The following is a 21,953-nucleotide window of genomic DNA, read 5'->3' on the forward strand; positions in this document are numbered from 1 at the left end:
TGTAGGTCACGCTAAGTACCTCCTTAGGTATCAAGAGAACTGTGTGTAGGTCACGCTAAGTACCTCCTTAGGTATCAAGAGACATGTGTGTAGGTCACGCTAAGTCCGGAGGCTTTAGCTTCCTAGGGTATCAGGTGAAGGGACCGTATACCCCTCTGTGTGTTAAGGACTGTGTCAAAAGAAGTATAACAATAAACAGAGTGTGCCTCATAAGAAGTTTATTAGTCATTATAAACACTACACAATCAACAAACACCCTACATACCATAGAATCAGTAGCTACTACAATTGAGGACATTCGATACTATAATAGAGGCAGTAGATACTACTGTAGAGTCAGTAGATACTACTATAGAGTCAGTAGATTCTACTATAGAGTCAGTAGATTCTACTATAGTCAGTATATACTACTGTAGAGTCAGTATATACTACTATAGAGTCACTAGTTACTACTATAGAGTCAGTAGATACTACTGTAGAGTCAGTAGATACTACTATAGAGTCAGTAGATTCTACTATAGAGTCAGTAGATTCTACTATAGTCAGTATATACTACTGTAGAGTCAGTATATACTACTATAGAGTCACTAGTTACTACTATAGAGTCCCTAGTTACTACTATAGAGTCAGTAGATACTACTATAGTGTCAGTATATACTACTGTAGAGTCAGTAGATACTACTGTAGAGTCAGTAGATACTAGTATAGAGTCAGTATATACTACTATAGAGTCACTAGTTAGTACTGTAGAGTCAGTAGATACTACTGTAGAGTCAGTAGATACTACTATAGTCAGTAGATCCTACTATAGAGTCAGTAGATACTACTATAGAGTCAGTATATACTACTATAGAGTCAGTAGGTACTACTTTAGAGTCAGTAGATACTACTATAGAGTCAGTAGATACTACTATAGAGTCAGTAGATACTACTATAGAGTCAGTATATACTACTATAGTAAGTAAATACTACTAGTCAGTATATACTACTATAGAGTCAGTAGATACTACTATAAAGTCAGTATATACTACTGTAGAGTCAGTAGATACTACTGTAGAGTCAGTATATACTACTGTAGAGTCAGTAGATACTACTATAGAGTCAGTAGGTACTACTTTAGAGTCAGTAGATACTACTATAGAGTCAGTAGATACTACTATAGAGTCAGTAGATACTACTATAGTCAGTAAATACTACTAGTCAGTATATACTACTATAGAGTCAGTAGATACTACTATAGAGTCAGTATATACTACTGTAGAGTCAGTAGATACTACTGTAGAGTCAGTATATACTACTGTAGAGTCAGTAGATACTACTATAGTCAGTAGATACTACTATAGAGTCAGTATATACTACTGTAGAGTCAGAAGTTACTACTATAGAGTCAGTAGATACTACTGTAGAGTCAGTAGATACTACTATAGAGTCAGTATATACTACTGTAGAGTCAGTAGATACTACTATAGTCAGTAGATACTACTATAGAGTCAGTAGGTACTACTTTAGAGTCAGTAGATACTACTATAGAGTCAGTAGATACTACTATAGAGTCAGTAGATACTACTATAGAGTCAGTAGATACTACTGTAGAGTCAGTAGATACTACTGTAGTGAGAGTAGATACTACTATAGAGTCAGTAGATACTACTATAGAGTCAGTAGTTACTACTATAGAGTCAGTAGATACTACTGTAGAGTCAGTAGATACTACTATAGAGTCAGTAGATACTACTGTAGAGTCAGTATATACTACTGTAGAGTCAGTAGATACTACTATAGAGTCAGTAGGTACTACTTTAGAGTCAGTAGATACTACTGTAGAGTCAGTAGATACTACTATAGAGTCAGTATATACTACTGTAGAGTCAGTAGATACTACTGTAGAGTCAGTAGTTACTACTATAGAGTCAGTAGATACTACTATAGAGTCACTAGATACTACTATAGAGTCAGTAGATACTACTATAGAGTCAGTAGATACTACTATCGAGTCAGTAGATACTACTGTAGAGTCAGTAGATACTACTGTAGTGAGAGTAGATACTACTATAGAGTCAGTAGATACTACTATAGTCAGTATATACTACTATAGAGTCAGTAGATACTACTATAGAGTCAGTAGATACTACTGTAGAGTCAGAATATACTACTATAGAGTCAATAGATACTACTATAGAGTCAGTATATACTACTATAGTCAGTAAATACTACTATAGTCAGTAGATACTACTATAGAGTCAGTAGATACTACTATAGAGTCAGTATATACTACTATAGAGTCAGTATATACTACTATAGTCAGTAGATACTACTATAGAGTCAGTATATACTACTATAGAGTCAGTATATACGACTATAGTCAGTAAATACTACTATAGTCAGTAGATGCTCCTGACGCAATAGTAATAATACTACTGATTCCATAGTAGTCAGATAGTATCTGACACTACTGTAGAGATGTACGCAGTGTACGCAGTTGAGCGGGTGCAATGGAGGACAAGCAGGTGTGTGTGTGTACGTGTGTGTACGTGTGTGTGTACGTGTGTGTGTGTGAGACTGGAGCTTGCCACTAAGAGGTGGGGCCTTACCATCAGCCCCACCAAAACTAAGCACCTGCCTGGGTATTTTGTACCATCGGACACTCCACCCCCACAACTCCCAATCGGTGATGGGGCAGTTGTGGAGAGAGTGGAGAGTTTCCCATACCTGGGCAGTGTGCTTATGACCGGCTCCAGTTTAACAGCAGAGGTCTCACTCCGAATCAGTCGAGCGGCAATATCTTTTAATCGGTTGCGTAACGCTGTGTGGAAGCTACCTGGTCTGTCGCTCCGCACTAAGCTTCAGGTCTTCTCGGCCATGGTCATTCCCTCCCTTCTCTACGCTTGCAAAACGTGGACCCCCCTAATGGAACATCTTCGCCGGTTAGAAACATTTAGGCTGGCCTGCCTACGATCCATCCTGGGTTTAACCAGACTGGATTGTGTGAGGAGCTCACAAATCCTTGAAAGATCTGGGCAGGGTCCCATCGGTGAGCTCCTCCGGCAGGCAAGGCTGCGATGGCTGGGTCATGTAGCCCGCATGCTCAGCCACCGCATGCCGAAACAGCTTTTGTTTGGCCGGATTCAGGGGGCTAAGCGGGCGCGGCACGGGCTAGAGAAGAGATGGAGTGATGTGGTACAGGAGGACGTGGAGCTGAGTGGACTTGCCGATGACCGGTACCAGCGGTGTCAAGATCGGCCTCTGTGGAGGAGGATCGTGAAGGATGCTACTGGGCAGTTGGAGGCAGTCGCCCTCCAACAACAACAGAGGGCGGAGGAGCGACGCTCAGAACAACGAGCGGAGCGCCGGGTGGCTAAAGCACAGCAGGTTGGCACAGTAGGGGGCACAGGTGGTGCACCAGCCAGTCATCTCAGTCAGTCGACCCGTGGCACCTGGGTCTGCCCCGTGACCTCCTGCCAGCGGGCGTTCGACACTTCACGTGGCCTCAGGGTGCACATAGCCTGGCACAAGCGTCGTGGTGACGTCACCGCCACTTAGTGGCGAATGGCGGTTGTTGTTGTTGTGTGTGTACGTGTGTGTGTACGTGTTTGTGTGTGTACATGTGTGTGTGTACATGTGTGTGTCTGTGTGTGTGTGTACGTGTGTGTGTGTGTACGTGTGTGTGTGTGTGTTGGGGCAGGGGGTTAGCGCTGAGGTGTCAGGCGATGGGGGTGACGATTTGGGATGAACGAGTGCGGCAGCTTCAGTGAGGACTCGTGGCGAGGAGGGGTGTATCAGCGGCAGGGGTATATCAACAGGAGGGGTGTATCAACAGGAGGGGTGTATCAACAGGAGGGGTATATCAACAGGAGGAGTATATTAACGGCAGGGGTATATCAACAGGAGGGATATATCAGCGGCAGGGGTATATCAACAGGAGGGGTTTATCAGCGAGGAGGGGTATATCAACAGGAGGGGTGTATCAGCGGCAGGGGTATATCAGCGGCAGGGGTATATCAACAGGAGGGGTATATCAACAGGAGGGGTGTATCAGCGGCAGGGGTATATCAGCGGCAGGGGTATATCAACAGGAGGGGTGTATCAGCGAGGAGGGGTATATCAACAGGAGGGGTGTATCAGCGGCAGGGGTGTATCAGCGGCAGGGGTATATCACCAGGAGGGGTATATCAACAGGAGGGGTATATCAGCGGCAGGGGTATATCAGAGGCAGGGTATATCAACAGGAGGGGTGTATCAGCGGCAGGGTGTATCAGCGGCAGGGTGTATCAACAGGAGGGGTAAATCAACAGGAGGGGTGTATCAACAGGAGGATTATATCAACAGGAGGGGTATATCAACAGGAGGGGTATATCAACAGGAGGGGTATATCAACAGGAGGGGTATATCAACAGGAGGGGTATATCAACAGGAGGGGTATATCAACAGGAGGGGTATATCAACAGGAGGGGTATATCAACAGGAGGGGTATATCAACAGGAGGGATATATCAACAGGAGGGGTATATCAACAGGAGGGGTATATCAGCGGGAGGGGTGTCCTATCACACTCTTGGCTCTTTCAGTAAAGTCACCACGTAGAAGGGAAACAATAAAATAATAAAAATTTAAAACAATAGAATTCTCACGACGTGTCTCCGCGTCTCCCCGCGTGTCTCCGCGTCTCTCTGTCTCTCTCTGTGTCTCTCCGTGTCTCTCTCCGTGTCTCTCTGTCTCTCTCTGTGTCTCCGTGTCTCTCCTCGTGTCTCTCCTCGTGTCTCCGTGTGTCTCCGTGTGTTTCCACGTGTCTCCGTGTCTCTCCACGTGTCTCTGCGTGTCTCCGCGTCTCTCTGTCTCTCTTTGTCTGTCTCTGTCTCTGTCTCTCTCTGTCTCTCTCTGTCTCTCTCTGTCTCTGTCTCTCTCCGTGTTTCTCCGTGTCTCTCTCTGTCTCCGTGTGTCTCCGTGTCTCTCCACGTGTCTCCACGTCTCTCTGTCTCTCTCTGTCTCTGTCTCTCTCTGTCTCTGTCTCTCTCCGTGTCTCTCTCTGTCTCTGTCTCTCCACGTGTCTCCATGTCTCCACGTGTCTCCGCGTGTCTCCGTGTCTCCGCGTGTCTCTCCATGTCTCTCCACGTGTCTCCGGGTGTCTCCGTGTCTCTCTCCGTGTGTCTCCGTGTCTCGCTCCATGTCTCTCTGTCTCTCTCTCTGTCTCCGTGTGTCTCTCTCTGTGTCTCCGTGTGTCTCCGTGTGTCTCCTCGTCTCTCCTTGTGTCTCCGTGTGTCTCCGTGTCTCTCTGTGTGTCTCCGTGTGTCTCCGCGTCTCTCCACGTGTCTCCGCGTCTCTCTGTCTCTCTCTGTCTCTGTCTCTCTCCGTGTCTCTCTCTGTCTCTGTCTCTCTCCGTGTCTCTCCACGTGTCTCCATGTCTCCACGTGTCTCCGCGTGTCTCCGTGTCTCCGCGTGTCTCTCCATGTCTCTCTGTCTCTCCACGTGTCTCCGGGTGTCTCCGTGTCTCTCTCCGTGTGTCTCCGTGTCTCTCTCCATGTCTCTCTGTCTCTCTCTCTGTCTCCGTGTGTCTCTCTCTGTGTCTCCGTGTGTCTCCTCGTCTCTCCTTGTGTCTCCGTGTGTCTCCGTGTCTCTCTGTGTGTCTCCGTGTCTCTCCGTGTCTCCGTGTGTGTCCTCGTCTCTCCTCGTGTCTCCGTGTGTCTCCGTGTCTCTCTGTGTGTCTCCGTTTCTCCGTGTCTCTCCACGTGTCTCTGTGTCTCTCCGTGTCTCTCTGTGTCTCCGTGTGTCTCCACGTCTCTTTGTGTGTCTCCGTGTCTCTCTCCGTGTCTCCGCGTGTCTCCGTGTGTCTCCATGTCTCCGTGTGTCTCCGTGTGTCTCCATGTCTCTCTCCGTGTCTCTGTGTGTCTCTCTGTCTCACTCTCTGTCTCCGTGTGTCTCTCTTTGTGTCTCCGTGTGTCTCCGTGTCTCCACGTGTCTCCGTGTCTCTCTCCGTGTCTCCTTCAGCCCTGCAGCAGTGGTGTTGTCTCACTCGCACTGCGCACAGACACACACAGCGGTGGTGGTGAGTGGTGGTGAGTAGTAGTGGTGAGTAGTGGTGAGTAGTGGTGAGTAGTGGTGGTGAGTAGTGGTGAGTGGTGGTGAGTAGTGGTGAGTAGTGGTGAGTGGTGGTGAGTAGTGGTGAGTGGTGGTGAGTGGTGGTGAGTAGTGGTGAGTGTTGGTGAGTGGTGGTGAGTAGTGGTGAGTAGTGGTGAGTAGTGGTGAGTGAGTAGACTACCTGGTGGTGAGTGGTGGTGAGTAGTGGTTAGTAGTGGTGAGTGAGTAGAGTACCTGGTGGTGAGTAGTGGTGAGTAGTGGTGAGTGAGTAGACTACCTGGTGGTGAGTAGTGGTGAGTAGTGGTGAGTGGTGGTGGTGAGTAGTGGTGGTGAGTAGTGGTGAGTAGTGGTGGTGAGTAGTAGTGGTGAGTAGTGGTGAGTAGTGGTGAGTAGTGGTGAGTGGTGGTGAGTAGTGGTGAGTGGTGGTGAGTGGTGGTGAGTAGTGGTGAGTGGTGGTGAGTCGTGGTGAGTAGTGGTGAGTGAGTGGTGAGTGAGTAGTGATGAGTAGTGGAGAGTAGTGGTGAGTGAGTGAGTAGTAGTGAGTAGTGGTGAGTAGTGGTGAGTAGTGGTGAGTGGTGGTGGTGAGTAGTGGTGAGTGGTGAGTAGTGGTCAGTAGTGGTGAGTGAGTGAGTAGTGGTGAGTAGTGGTGAGTGGTGGTGAGTGAGTGAGTAGTGGTGAGTAGTGGTGAGTAGTGGTGAGTGGTGGTGAGTAGTGGTGAGTAGTGGTGAGTGAGTAGTGGTGAGTAGTGGTGAGTAGAGGTGAGTGGTGGTGAGTAGTGGTGAGTCGTGGTGAGTAGTGGTGAGGAGTGGTGGTGAGTAGTGGTGAGTGGTGGTGAGTAGTGGTGAGTGAGTGAGTAGTGGTGAGTAGTGTTGGTGAGTGGTGGTGAGTGAGTGAGTAGTGGTGAGTGGTGAGTGGTGGTGAGTGGTGGTGAGTAGTGGTGGTGAGTAGTGGTGAGTAGTGGTGAGTGAGTGAGTAGTGGTGAGTGAGTGAGTGGTGGTGAGTGGTGGTGAGTGGTGGTGAGTAGTGGTGAGTAGTGGTGAGTGGTGGTGAGTCGTGGTGAGTGGTGGTGAGTGAGTGAGTAGTGGTGAGTAGTGGTGAGTAGTGGTGAGTGAGTGAGTAGTGGTGAGTGGTGGTGAGTGGTGGTGAGTAGTGGTGAGTGGTGGTGAGTGGTGGTGAGTAGTGGTGAGTAGTGGTGAGTGGTGGTGAGTAGTGGTGGTGAGTGGTGGTGAGTAGTGGTGAGTGGTGGTGAGTAGTGGTGAGTGGTGGTGAGTAGTGATGAGTAGTGGTGAGTGAGTGAGTAGTGGTGAGTAGTGGTGAGTGGTGGTGAGTAGTGGTGAGTGGTGGTGAGTGGTGGTGAGTAGTGGTGGTGAGTGGTGGTGAGTAGTGGTGAGTGGTGGTGAGTAGTGGTGAGTGGTGGTGAGTAGTGGTGAGTAGTGGTGAGTAGTGGTGAGTAGTAGTGGTGAGTGTTGGTGAGTAGTGGTGAGTAGTGGTGAGTAGTGGTGAGTGTTGGTGAGTAGTGGTGAGTAGTGATGAGTAGTGGTGAGTAGTGGTGAGTAGTGGTGAGTGTTGGTGAGTAGTGGTGAGTGGTGGTGAGTAGTGGTGAGTAGTGGTGAGTGGTGAGTAGTGGTGGTGAGTAGTGGTGGTGAGTAGTGGTGGTGAGTGGTGATGAGTAGTGGTGAGTGGTGGTGAGTGTTGGTGAGTATTGGTGAGTGGTGGTGAGTGGTGGTGAGTGGTGGTGAGTAGTGGTGAGTGGTGTTGAGTAGTGGTGGTGAGTAGTGGTGAGTGGTGGTGAGTGGTGGTGAGTAGTGGTGAGTGTTGGTGAGTGGTGGTGAGTAGTGGTGAGTAGTGGTGAGTAGTGGTGAGTGAGTGGTGAGTAGTGGTGGTGAGTAGTGGTGAGTAGTGGTGAGTGTGTGGTGAGTAGTGGTGGTGAGTAGTAGTGGTGAGTAGTGGTGAGTAGTGGTGAGTCGTGGTGAGTCGTGGTGAGTAGTGGTGAGTAGTGGTGAGTAGTGGTGAGTGGTGGAGAGTAGTGGTGAGTGGTGGTGAGTCGTGGTGAGTAGTGGTGAGTAGTGGTGAGTGGTGGTGAGTAGTGGTGAGTGGTGGTGAGTGGTGGTGAGTGGTGGTGAGTAGTGGTGAGTGGTGGTGAGTAGTGGTGAGTGAGTGGTGAGTGAGTAGTGATGAGTAGTGGTGAGTGAGTGAGTAGTAGTGAGTAGTGGTGAGTAGTGGTGAGTAGTGGTGAGTGGTGGTGGTGAGTAGTGGTGAGTGGTTAGTAGTGGTGAGTAGTGGTGAGTAGTGGTGAGTGAGTAGTGGTGAGGAGTGGTGAGTGGTGGTGAGTGAGTGAGTAGTGGTGAGTAGTGGTGAGTAGTGGTGAGTGGTGGTGAGTAGTGGTGAGTAGTGGTGAGTAGTGGTGAGTGAGTAGTGGTGAGTAGTGGTGAGTAGTGGTGAGTGGTGGTGAGTAGTGGTGAGTCGTGGTGAGTAGTGGTGAGGAGTGGTGGTGAGTAGTGGTGAGTGGTGGTGAGTAGTGGTGAGTGAGTGAGTGAGTAGTGGTGAGTAGTGTTGGTGAGTGGTGGTGAGTGAGTGAGTAGTGGTGAGTGGTGAGTGGTGGTGAGTGGTGGTGAGTAGTGGTGAGTAGTGGTGAGTGAGTGAGTAGTGGTGAGTGAGTGAGTAGTGGTGAGTGGTGGTGAGTGGTGGTGAGTGGTGGTGAGTGGTGGTGAGTAGTGGTGAGTAGTGGTGAGTAGTGGTGGTGAGTAGTGGTGAGTAGTGGTGAGTGGTGGTGAGTAGTGGTGAGTGAGTGAGTAGTGGTGAGTAGTGGTGAGTGAGTAGTGGTGAGTAGTGGTGAGTAGTGGTGAGTGAGTGAGTAGTGGTGAGTGTTGGTGAGTAGTGGTGAGTAGTGGTGACTAGTGGTGAGTGAGTGAGTAGTGGTGAGTAGTGGTGAGTGTGTGGTGAGTGGTGGTGAGTGAATGGTGAGTAGTGGTGAGTGAGTGAGTAGTGGTGAGTAGTGGTGAGTGGTGGTGAGTGAGTGAATAGTGGTGAGTAGTGGTGAGTAGTGGTGAGTGAGTAGTGGTGAGTGTTGGTGAGTAGTGGTGAGTAGTGGTGAGTGAGTGAGTAGTGGTGAGTAGTGGTGAGTGAGTGGTGAGTGGTGGTGAGTGAGTGGTGAGTAGTGGTGAGTGAGTGTGTGAGTAGTGGTGAGTAGTGGTGAGTAGTGGTGAGTGTTGGTGGAGTGAGTGAATAGTGGTGAGTAGTGGTGAGTAGTGGTGAGTGAGTGAGTAGTGGTGAGTAGTGGTGAGTGAGTAGTGGTGAGTGGTGGTGAGTGGTGGTGAGTAGTGGTGGTGAGTAGTGGTGAGTGGTGGTGAGTAGTGGTGTGAGTAGTGGTGGTGAGTAGTGGTGAGTGGTGGTGAGTGGTGGTGAGTAGTGGTGAGTGGTGGTGAGTAGTGGTGAGTAGTGGTGAGTGGTGGTGAGTAAGTGGTCGTGAGTGGTGTGGTGAGCAGTGGTGAGTAGTGGTGAGGAGTGGTGAGTGAGTAGTGGTGAGTAGTGGTGGTGAGTAGTGGTGAGTAAGTGAGTAGTGGTGAGTGGTGGTGAGTAGTGGTGAGTAGTGGTGGTGAGTAGTGGTGAGTAGTGGTGAGTAGTGGTGAGTGGTGGTGAGTAGTGGTGAGTAGTGGTGAGTGGTGGTGAGTAGTGGTGGTGAGTGGTGGTGAGCAGTGGTGAGTAGTGGTGAGGAGTGGTGAGTGAGTAGTGGTGAGTAGTGGTGGTGAGTAGTGGTGAGTGGTGGTGAGTAGTGGTGAGTAGTGGTGAGTGAGTGAGTAGTGGTGAGTGAGTAGTGGTGAGTAGTGGTGAGTAGTGGTGGTGAGTGAGTGTTGGTGAGTAGTGGTGGTGAGTAGTGGTGAGTAGTGGTGGTGAGTGGTGGTGAGTAGTGGTGAGTAGTGGTGAGTGAGTGAGTAGTGGTGGTGAGTAGTGGTGAGTAGTGGTGGTGAGTGGTGGTGAGTATTGGTGAGTAGTGGTGAGTAGTGGTGGTGAGTGGTGCTGAGTATTGGTGAGTGGTGGTGAGTAGTGGTGAGTAGTGGTGAGTAGTGAGTAGTGGTGAGTGGTGGTGAGTAGTGGTGAGTAGTGGTGAGTGAGTAGTGGTGAGTAGTAGTGGTGAGTGGTGGTGAGTAGTGGTGAGTAGTGGTGAGTGAGTGGTGAGTAGTGGTGAGTAGTGGTGAGTAGTGAGTGGTGGTAGTGAGTGGTGAGTAGTGGTGAGTAGTGGTGAGTGGTGGTGAGTAGTGGCGAGTAGTGGTGGTGAGTAGTGGTGAGTGAGTGGTGAGTAGTGGTGAGTAGTGGTGAGTGAGTAGTGAGTGGTGGTGAGTGAGTGGTGAGTGAGTGAGTAGTGGTGAGTAGTGGTGAGTAGTGGCGAGTAGTGGTGGTGAGTAGTGGTGAGTAGTGGTGAGTGAGTGGAAGTGAGTGGTGAGTGAGTGAGTGAGTGGTGAGTGATTGGTGAGTGTGTGGTGAGTGAGTGAGTGGTGAGTGTGTGGTGAGTGAGTGGTGAGTGAGTGAGTGAATGAGTGAGTGGTGAGTGAGTGAGTGAGTGGTGAGTGAGTGGTGAGTGAGTGGTGAGTGAGTAATTGGTGAGTGAGTGGTGAGTGGTGAGTGAGTGAGTGGTGAGTGAGTGAGTGAGTGGTGAGTGAGTGGTGAGTAAGTGAGTGAGTGATTGGTGAGTGAGTGGTGAGTGAGTGAGTGAGTGGTGAGTGAGTGAGTGAGTGGTGAGTGGTGAGTGAGTGAGTGAGTGGTGAGTGAGTGAGTGAGTGGTGAGTGAGTGGTGAGTTAGTGGTGAGTGAGTGAGTGGTGAGTGAGTGAGTGAGTGGTGAGTGAGTGAGTGGTGAGTGAGTGGTGAGTGAGTGGTGAGTGAGTAGTGGTGAGTAGTAGTGAGTAGTGGTGGTGAGTGGTGGTGAGTAGTGGTGAGTAGTGGTGAGTAGTGGTGAGTGAGTAGTGGTGAGTAGTGGTGAGTGAGTAGTGGTGAGTGGTGGTGAGTAGTGGTGAGTAGTGGTGAGTGAGTGAGTAGTGGTGAGTAGTGGTGAGTGAGTGGTGAGTAGTGGTGAGTAGTGAGTGGTGGTGAGTGAGTGGTGAGTAGTGGTGAGTAGTGGTGAGTCGTGGTGAGTAGTGGTGAGTAGTGGTGAGTAGTGGTGAGTGGTGGTGAGTAGTGGTGAGTAGTGGTGAGTGAGTAGTCATGAGTAGTGGTGAGTAGTGGTGAGTGGTGGTGAGTAGTGGTGAGTAGTGGTGAGTAGTGGTGAGGAGTTGTGGTGAGTAGTGGTGAGTGGTGGTGAGTAGTGGTGAGTGAGTGAGTAGTGGTGAGTGGTGAGTGGTGGTGAGTAGTGGTGGTGAGTAGTGGTGAGTAGTGGTGAGTAGTGGTGAGTGAGTGAGTAGTGGTGAGTAGTGGTGAGGTGAGTAGTGGTGAGTGGTGGTGAGTAGTGGTGAGTAGTGGTGAGTGAGTGAGTAGTGGTGAGTAGTGGTGAGTGAGTGGTGAGTGGTGGTGAGTGAGTGGTGAGTAGTGGTGAGTGAGTGAGTAGTGGTGAGTAGTGGTGAGTAGTGGTGAGTAAGTGGTGAGTGGTGGTGAGTAGTGGTGAGTAGTGGTGAGTGAGTGAGTAGTGGTGAGTAGTGGTGAGTGAGTGAATAGTGGTGAATAGTGGTGAGTAGTGGTGAGTGAGTGAGTGAGTAGTGGTGAGTAGTGGTGAGTAGTGGTGAGGAGTGGTGGTGAGCAGTGGTGAGTAGTGGTGAGTGGTGGTGAGTAGTGGTGAGTGAGTGAGTAGTGGTGAGTAGTGGTGAGTGAGTAGTGGTGAGTAGTGGTGAGTAGTGGTGAGTGAGTGAGTAGTGGTGAGTAGTGGTGAGTAGTGGTGAGTGAGTGGTGAGTGGTGGTGAGTGAGTGGTGAGTAGTGGTGAGTGAGTGAGTAGTGGTGAGTAGTGGTGAGTAGTGGTGAGTGGTGGTGAGTGGTGGTGAGTGAGTAGTGGTGAGTAGTGGTGAGTGAGAGGTGGTGAGTGAGTAGTGGTGAGTAGTGGTGAGTAGTGGTGAGTGAGTGAGTAGTGGTGAGTAGTGGTGAGTAGTGGTGAGTGAGTAGTGGTGAGTAGTGGTGAGTGGTGGTGAGTAGTGGTGAGTAGTGGTGGTGAGTAGTGGTGAGTGAGTGGTGAGTGGTGGTGAGTGAGTGAGTGAGTAGTGGTGAGTAGTGGTGAGTGAGTAGTGGTGAGTGGTGGTGAGTAGTGGTGAGTAGTGGTGAGTGGTGGTGAGTAGTGGTGAGTAGTGGTGAGTGGTGGTGAGTAGTGGTGGTGAGTGGTGGTGAGCAGTGGTGAGTAGTGGTGAGTGAGTGAGTAGTGGTGGTGAGTAGTGGTGAGTAGTGGTGGTGAGTGGTGGTGAGTAATGGTGAGTAGTGGTGAGTAGTGGTGGTGAGTGGTGCTGAGTATTGGTGAGTGGTGGTGAGTAGTGGTGAGTAGTGGTGAGTGGTGGTGAGTGGTGGTGAGTAGTGGTGAGTAGTGGTGAGTAGTGAGTAGTGGTGAGTGGTGGTGAGTGGTGGTGAGTCGTGGTGAGTAGTGGTGAGTAGTGGTGAGTAGTGGTGAGTGAGTGAGTAGTGGTGAGTGGTGAGTGGTGGTGAGTGGTGGTGAGTAGTGGTGGTGAGTAGTGGTGAGTAGTGGTGAGCAGTGGTGAGTGAGTGAGTAGTGGTGAGTAGTGGTGAGTGAGTAGTGGTGAGTGGTGGTGAGTAGTGGTGAGTAGTGGTGAGTAGTGGTGAGTGAGTGGTGAGTGATGGTGAGTGAGTGGTGAGTAGTGGTGAGTGAGTGAGTAGTGGTGAGTAGTGGTGAGTAGTGGTGAGTGGTGGTGAGTAGTGGTGAGTAGTGGTGAGTGAGTGAGTAGTGGTGAGTAGTGGTGAGTGGTGGTGAGTAGTGGTGAGCAGAGGTGAGTAGTGGTGAGTAGTGGTGAGTGAGTGGTGAGTGGTGGTGAGTGAGTGGTGAGTAGTGGTGAGTGAGTGAGTAGTGGTGAGTAGTGGTGAGTAGTGGTGAGTGGTGGTGAGTGGTGGTGAGTGAGTAGTGGTGAGTAGTGGTGAGTGAGATGTGGTGAGTGAGTAGTGGTGAGTAGTGGTGAGTAGTGGTGAGTGAGTGAGTAGTGGTGAGTAGTGGTGAGTGAGTAGTGGTGAGTAGTGGTGAGTGGTGGTGAGTAGTGGTGAGTAGTGGTGGTGAGTAGTGGTGAGTAGTGGTGAGTGGTGGTGAGTAGTGGTGAGTAGTGGTGAGTGGTGGTGAGTAGTGGTGAGTAGTGGTGAGTGGTGGTGAGTAGTGGTGAGTAGTGGTGAGTGGTGGTGAGTAGTGGTGGTGAGTGGTGGTGAGTGGTGGTGAGCAGTGGTGAGTAGTGGTGAGTGAGTGAGTAGTGGTGGTGAGTAGTGGTGAGTAGTGGTGGTGAGTGGTGGTGAGTATTGGTGAGTAGTGGCGAGTAGTGGTGGTGAGTGGTGCTGAGTATTGGTGAGTGGTGGTGAGTAGTGGTGAGTAGTGGTGAGTGGTGGTGAGTGGTGGTGAGTAGTGGTGAGTAGTAGTGAGTAGTGGTGAGTGGTGGTGAGTGGTGGTGAGTGAGTAGTGGTGAGTAGTGGTGAGTGAGTGAGTAGTGGTGAGTAGTGGTGAGTGAGTGGTGAGTAGTGGTGAGTAGTGGTGAGTAGTGAGTGGTGGTGAGTGAGTGGTGAGTAGTGGTGAGTGGTGGTGAGTAGTGGCGAGTAGTGGTGGTGAGTAGTGGTGAGTGAGTGGTGAGTAGTGGTGAGTAGTGGTGAGTAGTGAGTGGTGGTGAGTGAGTGGTGAGTAGTGGTGAGTGAGTGAGTAGTGGTGAGTGGTGGTGAGTAGTGGCGAGTAGTGGTGGTGAGTAGTGGTGAGTAGTGGTGAGTGAGTGGAAGTGAGTGGTGAGTGAGTGAGTGAGTGGTGAGTGATTGGTGAGTGTGTGGTGAGTGAGTGAGTGGTGAGTGTGTGGTGAGTGAGTGGTGAGTGAGTGAGTGAGTGAATGAGTGAGTGAGTGGTGAGTGAGTGGTGAGTGAGTGGTGAGTGAGTGAGTGAGTGATTGGTGAGTGAGTGGTGAGTGGTGAGTGAGTGAGTGGTGAGTGAGTGAGTGAGTGGTGAGTGAGTGGTGAGTGAGTGAGTGAGTGGTGAGTGAGTGAGTGGTGAGTGAGTGGTGAGTTAGTGGTGAGTGAGTGAGTGGTGAGTGAGTGAGTGGTGAGTGAGTGAGTGAGTGGTGAGTGAGTGGTGAGTGAGTGGTGAGTAAGAGGTGAGTGAGTGGTGAGTGAGTGGTGAGTGAGTGGTGAGTGAGTAGTGGTGAGTAGTAGTGAGTAGTGGTGGTGAGTAGTGGTGAGTAGTGGTGAGTAGTGGTGAGTGAGTAGTGGTGAGTAGTGGTGAGTAGTGGTGAGTGAGTAGTGGTGAGTAGTAGTGGTGAGTGGTGGTGAGTAGTGGTGAGTGAGTAGTGGTGAGTAGTGGTGAGTGAGTGGTGAGTAGTGGTGAGTAGTGGTGAGTAGTGAGTGGTGGTGAGTGAGTGGTGAGTAGTGGTGAGTGAGTGAGTAGTGGTGAGTGGTGGTGAGTAGTGGCGAGTAGTGGTGGTGAGTAGTGGTGAGTAGTGGTGAGTGAGTGGAAGTGAGTGGTGAGTGAGTGAGTGAGTGGTGAGTGATTGGTGAGTGTGTGGTGAGTGAGTGAGTGGTGAGTGTGTGGTGAGTGAGTGGTGAGTGAGTGAATGAGTGAGTGGTGAGTGAGTGAGTGAGTGGTGAGTGAGTGGTGAGTGAGTGGTGAGTGAGTGATTGGTGAGTGAGTGGTGAGTGAGTGGTGAGTGAGTGATTGGTGAGTGAGTGGTGAGTGGTGAGTGAGTGAGTGGTGAGTGAGTGAGTGAGTGGTGAGTGAGTGGTGAGTGAGTGAGTGGTGAGTGAGTGAGTGAGTGGTGAGTGAGTGAGTGGTGAGTGAGTGGTGAGTGAGTGGTGAGTGAGTGAGTGGTGAGTGAGTGGTGAGTGAGTGGTGAGTGAGTGGTGAGTAAGAGGTGAGTGAGTGGTGAGTGAGTGGTGAGTGAGTGGTGAGTGAGTGAGTGGTGAGTGAGTGAGTGGTGAGTGAGTGAGTGGTGAGTGAGTGAGTGAGTGGTGAGTGAGTGAGTGAGTGGTGAGTGAGTGGTGAGTGAGTGAGTGGTGAGTGAGTGAGTGGTGAGTGAGTGAGTGGTGAGTGAGTGAGTGAGTGGTGAGTGAGTGGTGAGTGGTGAGTGAGTGAGTGAGTGGTGAGTGAGTGGTGAGTGGTGAGTGAGTGGTGAGTGAGTGAGTGGTGAGTGATTGGTGAGTGAGTGAGTGGGTGAGTGGGTGAGTGAGTGAGTGGTGAGTGAGTGAGTGAGTGGTGAGTGATTGGTGAGTGATTGGTGAGCGGTCACCGCTCACCTCTTCCCGTCCCCTCCCCCGGGCGGTGAGCGGCTCCGGCGCTGGTGAGCGGCGGTTAGCAGCAGGGCGAGGGTGAGCGTGGCCCCGGTGAGGACCAGCAGGATGCTCACCACCTCCACCACCAGCGGGGTGAGCACCAGAGATCGCCAGAGCATGGACAGCTCCGGCAAGGTCATGTGACCAGACTACACACGTCACGTGATGATGGTGGTGAGGGTGGTGGTGGTGGTGATGGTGGTGGTGGTGATGGTGGTGATGGTGATGGTGGTGGTGATGATGGTGGTGGTGGTGATGGTGGTGGTGATGATGGTGGTGGTGATGGTGGTGATGGTGGTGGTGGTGGTGATGGTGGTGGTGGTGATGGTGGTGGTGGTGATGGTGGTGATGGTGGTGGTGGTGGTGATGGTGGTGGTGGTGATGATGGTGGTGGTGATGATGATGGTGGTGATGATGATGGTGGTGGTGATGGTGGTGATGGTGATGGTTGTGGTGGTGGTGGTTATGGTGATGGTGGTGGTGATGGTGGTGGTGATGGTGGTGGTGGTGATGGTGGTGGTGGTGATGGTGGTGGTGGTGGTGGTGATGGTTGTGGTGGTGATAGTGGTGGTGATGGTTGTGGTGGTGGTGGTGATGGTTGTGGTGGTGATGGTGGTGGTGATGGTTGTGGTGGTGATGGTGGTGGTGATGGTTGTGGTGATGGTTGTGGTGATGGTTGTGGTGGTGGTGGTGGTGGTGGTGATGGTGGTGGTGATGGTGTTGGTGGTGGTGGTGATGGTGGTGGTGATGGTGTTGGTGGTGGTGGTGATGGTGGTGGTGATGGTGGTGGTGGTGATGGTGGTGGTGATGGTTGTGGTGATGGTTGTGGTGATGGTGGTGATGGTGGTGGTGATGGTGGTGATGGTGGTGGTGATGGTGGTGGTGATGGTGATGGTGGTGATGTTGGTGGTGATGGTGGTGATGGTGGTGATGGTGGTGATGGTTTTGGTGGTGATGGTTGTGGTGATGGTTGTGGTGGTGGTGATGGTGGTGGTGATGGTGATGGTGGTGATGGTGGTGGTGATGGTGGTGGTGATGGTTGTGGTGGTGGTGGTGGTGATGATGGTGATGGTGGTGATGGTGGGGGTGGTGATGATGGTGGTGGTGGTGATGGTTGTGGTGGTGATAGTGGTGGTGATGGTTGTGGTGGTGGTGGTGATGGTTGTGGTGGTGATGGTGGTGGTGATGGTTGTGGTGGTGATGGTGGTGGTGATGGTTGTGGTGATGGTTGTGGTGATGGTTGTGGTGGTGATGGTGGTGGTGATGGTGTTGGTGGTGGTGGTGATGGTGGTGGTGATGGTGTTGGTGGTGGTGGTGATGGTGGTGGTGATGGTGGTGGTGGTGGTGATGGTGGTGGTGATGGTTGTGGTGATGGTTGTGGTGATGGTGGTGATGGTGGTGGTGATGGTGGTGGTGATGATGGTGATGGTGGTGGTGATGGTGATGGTGGTGATGTTGGTGGTGATGGTGGTGATGGTGGTGATGGTGGTGATGGTTTTGGTGGTGATGGTTGTGGTGATGGTTGTGGTGGTGATGGTGGTGATGGTGGTGGTGATGGTGATGGTGGTGGTGATGGTGGTGGTGATGGTGATGGTGGTGATGTTGGTGGTGATGGTGGTGATGGTGGTGATGGTTTTGGTGGTGATGGTTGTGGTGATGGTTGTGGTGGTGGTGGTGGTGATGGTGGTGGTGATGGTGGTGGTGATGGTGTTGGTGGTGGTGGTGATGGTGGTGGTGGTGATGTTGGTGGTGATGGTGGTGATGGTGGTGGTGATGGTGATGGTGGTGGTGATGGTGGTGGTGATAGTGGTGGTGATGGTGGTGATGGTGGTGATGGTGGTGATGATGATGGTGGTGATGGTGGTGATGGTGATGGTTGTGGTGGTGGTGGTGGTGGTGGTTATGGTGATGGTGGTGGTGATGGTGGTGGTGGTGATGGTGGTGGTGGTGATGGTGGTGGTGGTGGTGGTGATGGTTGTGGTGGTGATAGTGGTGGTGATGGTTGTGGTGGTGGTGGTGATGGTTGTGGTGGTGATGGTGGTGGTGATGGTTGTGGTGGTGATGGTGGTGGTGATGGTTGTGGTGATGGTTGTGGTGGTGGTGGTGATGGTGGTGGTGATGGTGTTGGTGGTGGTGGTGATGGTGGTGGTGATGGTGTTGGTGGTGGTGGTGATGGTGGTGGTGATGGTGGTGGTGGTGATGGTGGTGGTGATGGTTGTGGTGATGGTTGTGGTGATGGTGGTGATGGTGGTGGTGATGGTGGTGGTGATGGTGGTGGTGATGGTGATGGTGGTGATGGTGGTGATGGTGGTGATGGTTTTGGTGGTGATGGTTGTGGTGATGGTTGTGGTGGTGATGGTGGTGATGGTTGTGGTGGTGATGGTGGTGGTGATGGTGATGGTGGTGATGGTGGTGATGGTGGTGGTGATGGTGATGGTGGTGGTGATGGTGGTGGTGATGGTTGTGGTGGTGGTGGTGGGGGTGGTGGTGGTGGTGGTGGTGATGATGGTGATGGTGGTGATGGTGGGGGTGGTGATGGTGGTGGTGGTGATGGTGGTGGTGGTGATGGTTGTGGTGGTTATAGTGGTGGTGATGGTTGTGGTGGTGGTGGTGATGGTTGTGGTGGTGATGGTGGTGGTGATGGTTGTGGTGGTGATGGTGGTGGTGATGGTTGTGGTGATGGTTGTGGTGGTGATGGTGGTGGTGATGGTGTTGGTGGTGGTGGTGATGGTGGTGGTGATGGTGTTGGTGGTGGTGGTGATGGTGGTGGTGATGGTGGTGGTGGTGGTGATGGTGGTGGTGATGGTTGTGGTGATGGTTGTGGTGATGGTGGTGATGGTGGTGGTGATGGTGGTGATGGTGGTGGTGATGGTGGTGGTGATGGTGATGGTGGTGATGGTGGTGATGTTGGTGGTGATGGTGGTGATGGTTTTGGTGGTGATGGTGGTGCTGGTGGTGGTGGTGATGGTGATGGTGGTGATGGTGGTGGTGATGGTGGTGGTGGTGATGGTGGTGATGGTGGTGATGGTGGTGGTGATGGTGGTGGTGGTGGTGATGGTGGTGATGGTGATGATGGTGGTGGTGGTGCTGGTGGTGGTGGTGATGGTGATGGTGGTGATGGTGGTGGTGATGGTGGTGGTGGTGATGGTGGTGGTGATGGTGGTGGTGGTGATGATGGTGAGGGTGGTGGTGGTGGTGAGGGTGGTGGTGATGGTGATGGTGGTGGTGGTGATGGTGGTGATGGTGATGGTGGTGGTGATGGTGGTGGTGGTGATGGTGGTGGTGGTGATGGTGGTGGTGATGTTGGTGGTGATGGTGGTGATGGTGGTGATGGTGGTGAGGGTGATGGTGGTGGTGATGGTGGTGGTGATAGTGGTGGTGATGGTGGTGATGGTGGTGATGGTGGTGGTGGTGGTGATGATGGTGGTGGTGATGATGATGGTGGTGATGATGATGGTGGTGGTGATGGTGGTGATGGTGATGGTTGTGGTGGTGGTGGTGGTGGTTATGGTGATGGTGGTGGTGATGGTGGTGGTGGTGATGGTGGTGGTGGTGATGGTGGTGGTGGTGATGGTGGTGGTGGTGGTGATGGTTGTGGTGGTGATAGTGGTGGTGATGGTTGTGGTGGTGGTGGTGATGGTTGTGGTGGTGATGGTGGTGGTGATGGTTGTGGTGGTGATGGTGGTGGTGATGGTTGTGGTGATGGTTGTGGTGATGGTTGTGGTGGTGGTGGTGGTGGTGATGGTGGTGGTGATGGTGTTGGTGGTGGTGGTGATGGTGGTGGTGATGGTGTTGGTGGTGGTGGTGATGGTGGTGGTGATGGTGGTGGTGGTGATGGTGGTGGTGATGGTTGTGGTGATGGTTGTGGTGATGGTGGTGATGGTGGTGGTGATGGTGGTGATGGTGGTGGTGGTGATGGTGGTGATGTTGGTGGTGATGGTGGTGATGGTGGTGATGGTGGTGATGGTTTTGGTGGTGATGGTTGTGGTGATGGTTGTGGTGGTGGTGATGGTGGTGGTGATGGTGATGGTGGTGATGGTGGTGATGGTGGTGGTGATGGTGGTGGTGATGGTGGTGGTGATGGTTGTGGTGGTGGTGGTGGTGGTGATGATGGTGATGGTGGTGATGGTGGGGGTGGTGATGATGGTGGTGGTGGTGATGGTTGTGGTGGTGATAGTGGTGGTGATGGTTGTGGTGGTGGTGGTGATGGTTGTGGTGGTGATGGTGGTGGTGATGGTTGTGGTGGTGATGGTGGTGGTGATGGTTGTGGTGATGGTTGTGGTGATGGTTGTGGTGGTGATGGTGGTGGTGATGGTGTTGGTGGTGGTGGTGATGGTGGTGGTGATGGTGTTGGTGGTGGTGGTGATGGTGGTGGTGATGGTGGTGGTGGTGGTGGTGATGGTGGTGGTGATGGTTGTGGTGATGGTTGTGGTGATGGTGGTGATGGTGGTGGTGATGGTGGTGGTGATGATGGTGATGGTGGTGGTGATGGTGATGGTGGTGATGTTGGTGGTGATGGTGGTGATGGTGGTGATGGTGGTGATGGTTTTGGTGGTGATGGTTGTGGTGATGGTTGTGGTGGTGATGGTGGTGATGGTGGTGGTGATGGTGGTGGTGATGGTGATGGTGGTGATGTTGGTGGTGATGGTGGTGATGGTGGTGATGGTTTTGGTGGTGATGGTTGTGGTGATGGTTGTGGTGGTGGTGGTGGTGGTGATGGTGGTGGTGATGGTGGTGGTGATGGTGTTGGTGGTGGTGGTGATGGTGGTGGTGGTGATGTTGGTGGTGATGGTGGTGATGGTGGTGATGGTGGTGGTGATGGTGGTGGTGATGGTGGTGGTGATAGTGGTGGTGATGGTGGTGATGGTGGTGGTGGTGATGATGATGGTGGTGATGGTGGTGATGGTGATGGTTGTGGTGGTGGTGGTGGTGGTTATGGTGATGGTGGTGGTGATGGTGGTGGTGATGGTGGTGGTGGTGATGGTGGTGGTGGTGGTGATGGTTGTGGTGGTGATAGTGGTGGTGATGGTTGTGGTGGTGGTGGTGATGGTTGTGGTGGTGATGGTGGTGGTGATGGTTGTGGTGGTGATGGTGGTGGTGATGGTTGTGGTGATGGTTGTGGTGGTGTTGGTGATGGTGGTGGTGATGGTGTTGGTGGTGGTGGTGATGGTGGTGGTGATGGTGTTGGTGGTGGTGGTGATGGTGGTGGTGGTGGTGGTGATGGTGGTGGTGATGGTTGTGGTGATGGTTGTGGTGATGGTGGTGATGGTGGTGGTGATGGTGGTGATGGTGGTGGTGATGGTGGTGGTGATGGTGATGGTGGTGATGGTGGTGATGGTGGTGATGGTTTTGGTGGTGATGGTTGTGGTGATGGTTGTGGTGGTGATGGTGGTGATGGTTGTGGTGGTGATGGTGGTGGTGATGGTGATGGTGGTGATGGTGGTGATGGTGGTGGTGATGGTGATGGTGGTGGTGATGGTGGTGGTGATGGTTGTGGTGGTGGTGGTGGGGGTGGTGGTGGTGGTGGTGATGATGGTGATGGTGGTGATGGTGGGGGTGGTGATGGTGGTGGTGGTGATGGTGGTGGTGGTGATGGTTGTGGTGGTGATAGTGGTGGTGATGGTTGTGGTGGTGGTGGTGATGGTTGTGGTGGTGATGGTGGTGGTGATGGTTGTGGTGGTGATGGTGGTGGTGATGGTTGTGGTGATGGTTGTGGTGATGGTTGTGGTGGTGATGGTGGTGGTGATGGTGTTGGTGGTGGTGGTGATGGTGGTGGTGATGGTGTTGGTGGTGGTGGTGATGGTGGTGGTGATGGTGGTGGTGGTGGTGATGGTGGTGGTGATGGTTGTGGTGATGGTTGTGGTGATGGTGGTGATGGTGGTGGTGATGGTGGTGATGGTGGTGGTGATGGTGGTGGTGATGGTGATGGTGGTGATGTTGGTGGTGATGGTGGTGATGGTTTTGGTGGTGATGGTTGTGGTGATGGTTGTGGTGGTGGTGGTGGTGGTGGTGGTGATGGTGGTGATGGTGGTGGTGATGGTGATGGTGGTGGTGATGGTGGTGGTGATGGTTGTGGTGGTGATGGTGGTGTTGGTGGGGGTGGTGGTGGTGGTGGTGGTGGTGATGATGGTGATGGTGGTGATGGTGGGGGTGGTGATGGTGGTGGTGGTGATGGTGGTGATGGTTGTGGTGGTGATAGTGGTGGTGATGGTTGTGGTGGTGGTGGTGATGGTTGTGGTGGTGATGGTGGTGGTGATGGTTGTGGTGGTGATGGTGGTGGTGATGGTTGTGGTGATGGTTGTGGTGATGGTTGTGGTGGTGGTGGTGGTGATGGTGGTGGTGATGGTGTTGGTGGTGGTGGTGATGGTGGTGGTGGTGATGTTGGTGGTGATGGTGGTGATGGTGGTGATGGTGGTGATGGTGGTGGTGATGGTGATGGTGGTGGCGGATGGTGATGGTG

The 21,953-nt window shown here is 52.1% G+C and overlaps 1 protein-coding gene across 1 annotated transcript in view; it reads right to left on the bottom strand.

Moving 5' to 3' along the window:
• Window positions 1–201: 201 nt before the first annotated feature.
• Window positions 202–21,953, bottom strand: part of LOC116958133 (scavenger receptor class B member 1-like) — a 71,150-nt gene continuing 49,398 nt past the window's right edge. The window contains exons 12-13 of the mRNA XM_076063856.1: window positions 15,458–15,642; window positions 202–6,011 (exon numbers count right to left, since the gene is read on the bottom strand). Coding sequence (XP_075919971.1) covers window positions 5,978–6,011; window positions 15,458–15,642 — 219 coding nt within the window. The 3' untranslated portion in view covers window positions 202–5,977. The remainder of the gene's footprint in view (window positions 6,012–15,457; window positions 15,643–21,953) is intronic.

Source organism: Petromyzon marinus, unplaced genomic scaffold, assembly GCF_048934315.1.
Source record: "Petromyzon marinus isolate PM22_M1 ecotype Great Lakes invasive population unplaced genomic scaffold, UKy_Petmar_22M1.pri1.0 PM_Scaffold_215, whole genome shotgun sequence".
NCBI lineage: Eukaryota > Metazoa > Chordata > Hyperoartia > Petromyzontiformes > Petromyzontidae > Petromyzon > Petromyzon marinus.